The sequence below is a fragment of the Cariama cristata genome, unplaced genomic scaffold (assembly GCF_000690535.1).
Source record: "Cariama cristata isolate BGI_N322 unplaced genomic scaffold, ASM69053v1 scaffold46227, whole genome shotgun sequence".
In the NCBI taxonomy this organism is placed as follows: Eukaryota; Metazoa; Chordata; class Aves; order Cariamiformes; family Cariamidae; genus Cariama; species Cariama cristata.
The window spans coordinates 3262-9755 of record NW_009628084.1 but is presented as its reverse complement, the minus strand read 5'-3'; the positions used below and the strand labels follow the sequence as shown (position 1 = coordinate 9755).

At 41.6% G+C, this 6494-nt stretch overlaps 1 protein-coding gene across 1 annotated transcript in view; it reads left to right on the top strand.

The window, feature by feature from the left end:
* Positions 1 to 174: 174 nt before the first annotated feature.
* LOC104165092 (probable E3 ubiquitin-protein ligase HERC3) overlaps positions 175 to 6494 on the top strand; it is a gene marked incomplete at both ends in the record, with an annotated part of 9573 nt that continues 3253 nt past the window's right edge. Inside the window, 6 exons of the mRNA XM_009704638.1 lie at positions 175 to 299; positions 849 to 908; positions 3224 to 3335; positions 4051 to 4240; positions 5506 to 5669; positions 6202 to 6315. Of these exons, the coding sequence (XP_009702940.1) occupies positions 175 to 299; positions 849 to 908; positions 3224 to 3335; positions 4051 to 4240; positions 5506 to 5669; positions 6202 to 6315 (765 nt within the window). The remainder of the gene's footprint in view (positions 300 to 848; positions 909 to 3223; positions 3336 to 4050; positions 4241 to 5505; positions 5670 to 6201; positions 6316 to 6494) is intronic.

Here is a 6494-nt window from a genome sequence, read left to right as displayed (position 1 = left end):
TTCATACCTTTCCGTGCCCTTCCTTTTGGACTTTAGTAATGGCACAGCTTCCTAACCAAACCTGTTCAGAGACCACACTAAGGAAGCTATCAGTTATATATAGAAAACAGGTTATGGATAAGAAGGAATTGTTTTACAAGCCTTGTCTTTGCTGAAATCTGTATCTTCTCACAGAATTCCTTGCCTGCTGATGATTTCCGGACCATAAATGAAACACGTTACACCTGTTTAATAAATGATGAAACTATAGATGTCTGGAGGCAAAGGCTTTTAGAAAAGAACAGTTCTAATTCTGTCAAGTAGGTATTGTGGCACTGGACAAGCCTTTTGTTGAAAGTTTTATTTAAATAATTTTGTTGGCTTCCGTGCCATGCTTTCACTTGAAATTTAGCAGCCTTTTCAAGTGTGGTTCTTGGTTGTTTCCAAGGGGAGGACAGTTGCGAGTCACAAGGCTGCCAGGTTGGAGCTGAGCAAAACCAGAGGAATTTGAGGCTGCCTCAGAACATTGCAAGTGGTGGGTGGGAAATGGATTTTAAAATTGTCCTTCAGTGTGTGCTTGGAGTTCATGAAAAACAGCAAGAACTTGTGAACAGACTGATTTAAATTCATTCCCCTGTGTGCCTGCCATGAGAAGGGCGGAATAGGTGGAAAGGAGGCACTGCTAACATCCCTCCTTTCAAAGAGGGATGTTATGTGATCCTGAGTGAACCGCTTACCCTCTGTGCCTCTGAAGGGGTGATCCTGACACTGTTTCCCATAGTAGGAAGGGAAGAGAGCTGAAGAGGCCTGCTGGGACATCTTTTCATAACCTCTATCTCTGTTTTCTTTTGTCTTCCTGCTGCAAACAGTCATGTTGTTCAGATACTGTCCTCAGCTGCCTGCTGGAATGGAAGCTTCTTGGAGAAGAAGTAAGTGGCAAAGTTGCAGAGGTGTGTCTTTCCCTTGAGGCAGACTGGAATCCCTTTACTTCACTTAATGCTGCAGTGGGATTTGATTTTTCTGATCAGACAGGAGACAGGGGCAGAGAGTGTCCACAAAAGAGGTGCGTGGTCAGAGCTGGGTATGGAAGGCAAGTGGTCTAAGAAAGTGCACGGTGAGTGTACTGTAAGCGGCACAGATTCCTTGGAGTTGACATGACTGTTATTTGTTCCTATGAAATACATGTCAACGTCTTTAAAAGAGAGGGATAGGAATACGGCATTAAGGGAAATGAGTGATGCCAGGTATCCAAATAGTCTCTTAGCCAGCTGAGCTAGCTGGTGGGGGCTGCCATTTGTGGAGGTATACTTGAACATAGGCTGCTCTTGAAAAATACATCTGGGGCAGCATGGAAGCACTCTCCTTTTAGGTGACATCAGTTGTGGAAAGTTTTGTGCTCCTGCTACAAAAGCAGGAGTTTCAAATGGGTGTAACCAAGAATAGGTGATGACAAGGATGTAATATGCATAGCTGAGTCAAAGGCTGTGGGTTGGGAAGGGTTGTGTTGGCTGTGTCTGTAAAGGTTGGGGAGGTAACAGCATAAGATGAGGAGGAAGAGAATTTTTTTATGGTGATGTGATGAGTAAATGACCTGTAACGAGGTGAAGAAAACCTTAGTTACTCTGAGTAATCTTTGAATAATATTTTCCAAGAGCAACTTGAAAAAGAAAACAACTAACTCATTATTCTTGCATTTTCCTGCTTATCCAATGGTTTCGTTTCTAGTGTTGTGACAAGGCGGCATGTTACTGCGTCAGGAAAGTTGTGTCATGTTGGTTTAAAACATTTGTTGAGGTATCCAAGTTGTTGAGTTTCTGTAAGTAGTCCCATGTCTCCTTTGAACGTGGAGATGAGTGGAGTTTATGGCTTCATCACCCCAGTGCAGTTCTCCTTCCACTTCCACTTTAATGATGTCCTGGCTTGTGCAGGACTTAACTCTTACAGAAAATCTTTGACCAAATGAATGATAAAATTTGAAGCCACCGTACACTGAAGTGAGGCTGGATTTAACCTTGTACCTTTATATTGAAGCCTTATGTCACACGATGCACTTGATATAGTAGGGTTATTTCTATCCTCCCAGTATCCATACAGGCCTGTTTGCAGTACAGCATTGTGGTACACAGGGTGAGATGGAAAAGCAGCTTTTCCATGGCTGTGTGACTGGGCACGCTGCAATATTACTCTGCACCTCCCAGCCTGAAGCACTCTGTACCGCAGTGTGACTCGGAGGAGCTATTTCCAGCCTGGTGCCTGGGCTGTTACGGAAATAGCCATTCTACTACAGCAGGCTACATTTAGCTTCTCGTGTCATTACAATCACACCAGCAAGGTGACAGATGCAGCACAGTCTTAGATGAGTAGTGACAGACTCGGGAGATCCTTGAGGTCAATGGAATTGTAGCAATGACCTTTTTTTACTAACAACTGCAAGGTTTTATGTGCAGCTTTACTGCAGACAGTGGCGCTGAGGGCTTCTGCTTCAGATGCTGATCTAGACACTGAGCTAGGTAACGTACCTGCTGGCCTGGGCATCCAGTGTTGCTAGATCTGGCTGTTCAAACTATTGTCCTCCGCAGGCTTGCCTTCATTATCCCTCTTACACAGGTAGCCTGAGTAAATTACAACCTTTCAAGCACAACAGAAAGGACAGCACATCTTTGTTACAACTAAAGACCGCGTGAAGACTGTTCTCAACTGTGCTGTGTTTTGATTGTGGTTGCTGTTTAGTTTTAGAAAGTCAGTGCGTGGAATTGCCAAAAATCTGCTCTGAATATCTTCCTCTGTTTTCTTTTGAAAACCCTCATCTGATGTCCCCTTGTCATTGCATGCATCACCCTCCTCTTTCTTACTGGGTGTAATTAAACAGATTTGGCTGTAAAAGTAGTGTCTATGAAGACAACACAGAGGATCCTGATACATATGAAAGATACATTTTGTAGGTTTTTAAGCAGTCTGGCCTGTCTAGGCAGGCTCTTAAGTCAGTGAAGGAGTCCTGGGGAAATCAAACACTTCTATAAAGTGTTTCTCTTCAAGAATCCCAACCCTCACCAAGGCCCAGAGTTGTTCAGAAGGGACAGTTGTTCATCTTGTCTTTAGCAAGAAGATTCTAACTTCTGATTTTCTAGTCTGATTAATTCCCTAGAGGTCATTGCTCCATTGCTTCTCTCGGGCCACATCAGCACACAGGTAATGGTGTCTCTTCCTTAAACTTATGCCTATCTGTCTGGAATTTTTTTTAAAGAATTGATGAACACTTTAAAACCAGTCCGAAGATCCCAGGGATTGATCTGAACTCCACCAGAGTGCTGTTTGAGAAGCTGATGAACTCTCAGCACTCCATTCTCCTAGACCAGGTATTGCACTTCTGGTGTTTTGGGTATTCAGAGGGGAAGTAAAGGCTTTGTTGCTCTGTAACATGCAAGTAGCTGCAGCTTTTTTTGGAAGGATTGTATTGCAAATGTGCAGACCAGGTCGCTCATGGTATCAATGGATACTTCTCTGTTGACCTGGGCTGACTTTCATCTTCTGAAAGCGTGTCTCTCAGACTTGTTTTTAAAAACAAGTTTTAACTCATGGTGTTTAATACTTGAAATGGCTGCTGAAATTAATTCTATATATGTTATACTTTTAAATAATGACTATGTGCTCATTTATTGCCTGTCAGGAATTGAGTACTTTATGGTTGTATAATTTATTCTAACTCAGAGGATTTCTTTCACAAGTGCAGAGCTGTGGGATAAAATCATGTATGTTGCCTATGCCATTTTTAGCTATAGATTTTATAGCTTTTTTTACTCTGGGTTTGACTTTTAAAACAGGGGCGTGACCTTAGCAGGAGGGGTTAACTAACCTTTAGCTAGCCCTGGAAAAACCTATCCAAACACTTACGCATTGTAGAAAAATCAGAGTTTAGTCCTGTCCTAAGGAGTGTTTTTAAAAGATCATCAGCAAAAGCTGTTAAGTCCACCCATTCTGAGCGTGCTCCATTTCATCAGTTCTTACTCATCTACATTGTAGGTGTTCTGTCACCCAGGATAAGTTGTTGTCTTTTGTCTTGTTTTCCTCTAGATACTGAAAAGCTTTGAAAGCTTTTTGATTCCTCAGCTGTCCAGCTCACCACCGGATGTCGAGGCAATGAGGATCTATCTGATTCTCCCTGAATTCCCACCCTTCCAAGACTCCAAGTATTATATCACGTTAACGCTTCCTCTAGCAATGGCTATTCTGCGCCTAGATACCAACCCCAGTAAAGTTCTTGGTAAGAGGCTGGCATTTAAGATGCATGTTCCTCTCAGTATCCAACTGGGAGACAAAGTGTTGCCTGTAGGTTTTTCAGTCATGCTTTTGTGTTGGTTTAATTTTTCTATTCTGTTACAATGACTGCAATGATAATTGGGTATTATTTGTGATATAGTCTTATGAAGCAGTTGCCTCTAAAAAGCAGCTGGGAACCAAAAGGATTTAAGGAATCCTCCTCCCAAAACATGTGTTCCCATATAAAAGAATTATAAACATAAAATTTGAATTTTAAGCATGAACTTTGAGGAAATGAAGGATGTTCCATGCAGGTAAGATACGGGTACTTACAATAATATGAATCACAAACTTTATGGTGGTGTGGATAATAAATGAGAGAGAAAATTCAGGTTAAGAATTGTTTTAATTTAGAAGTAAAATATCATTTCAAAGAACACCTACTAGGGAGGTTAATCTGATTTATTTTATCTATCTAGTGTACCTACGTTCAGAGACTCGGTTTCAGATAAATTTGCATGCCTCTGAACATAGATTTTGTATATCATGAAGATTAAATGAGCTTTACAGAAATGTAAAGGATTCTTGTACTCTTACCTGTCAGAACCTATTGTGCTGACACTTGAGAGGATAAATTGGTGTTTGGTGTTTGTTTCTAACGGTTGATATGATGGTTTCCCAGGCTCCAGCTTTTATTTTGCAGGTTGATTGGTTCTAGCAATGAAGCTAACAGTCAGGGTCCCTTCAGAGGAGAGGTGAGGGTTACCTGTCCTTGGCAAGAAAGAAATCAGCCTTTCTAAAGAGGAGGAGTTCAGACCTTTAGTGCACATGTGCCAGAAGCCATGCTCTCACACCTGCTAGAAAAAGTCTGTGGTGCTACAGAGAATTGTCCAGGCAACTGCTTTCTTATCACTCATGAGACAGAATGGTTTGCCCTCAAGATCACAGTATCTTGGATACTGTTTCAAGTATCTTGTATCTTGAATTGAAGGTTGAAAAACCTTTAATTCAGGCTGTTACACTGATCAGGGATTGGGGCTGGGTAGTGACTGGGGTGGTTGTATAAGAGTGGAAAGGGAAGAACTTTTCAATTTCTGGTATCTAGCTGACTCTTTGCTCACTTTCATGTTGCTACAGTTAGGACAGAAATGGGGAAATTTTTTGAGACAATCGTCAGGTGTCTTCCCCTATTTTCAGCTGTAACCCTGTATTTAGGGATTACTCTGGCCTTTAATTCAGGATTTATATTGATGTTTCTCTGCTTTCCAGATAACTGGTGGTCTCAAGTGTGCCCAAGATATTTCCTCAGGCTAGTGGACCTCTATAAAGGTGCAGTGGTTTACCTCCTCAGTGGAAGGAAGACGCTATTGATCCCAGTCCTGTTCAGTAGCTACATTACAGCTGCTCTCAGACTTCTGGAAAAACTCCACAAGGTAAGAGGAAATCCTGGGCCTGTGTTTGCTCAAGATGATTCAGTCTTGTCTGCCCTTTGCCAGTTGGCAGGGACAGAGTGGTCATGGCCCTGGCTTGTGAGCTGTGTCACTGTCCACCAAGACACCACGTGGGGAAGATGTTAGTGGTTTTCCTGAATTCAAGGTACTTGAAGATTGTTTAGTCTTGTCTCAAACACTCGGAAAAAATTACCCTAAAGAATGCTGCTGCTGAGCCACCAGACGACGTGCACTTTGGCATCACAAATACCTTTCCCTTGATGCTTTCTGCTCCCACTGTGTTGGTGCTGGGTAGTCTAGGTGAAGAGGAAAGGAAATTAAAATAATTTGAAAAGAGGCTTATCTTGATTCCTCTTCATTTGTACTAAAATATAAGGGACCATGTGTTTTTTGCCAGACTTTCTGGGTCCTGTTTTTGCAAACCACTATAACTGATTTTATGGAAACAAACCTGCATGTTCTAAGAAAAATGCTGAATATATTCACATTTTAAGTCATCTGTTTTCTTCACTAGGTAAATCAGAAGGTTAAACATGTAGAATACGATAAGTTTTATATCCCTGAGATTTCCAGCTTGGTGGACATTCAGGAGGATTATCTCATGTGGTTCTTGCATCAGGCTGGAATGGTAAGAGGTTTTATGTATAGTCATGAAATAGCTGTCCATGTTTGTCTCCCTGGTTGTAGATCTGTATTTTTAATATCCTTAATGAGAAAGTAATGTATTCAGTATAGGAGCATCTATGCGTTAAGTCTCTTGGATTTGGATACTTGACAAAATTGACTTAAAATAAGGCTGTCGGAAGA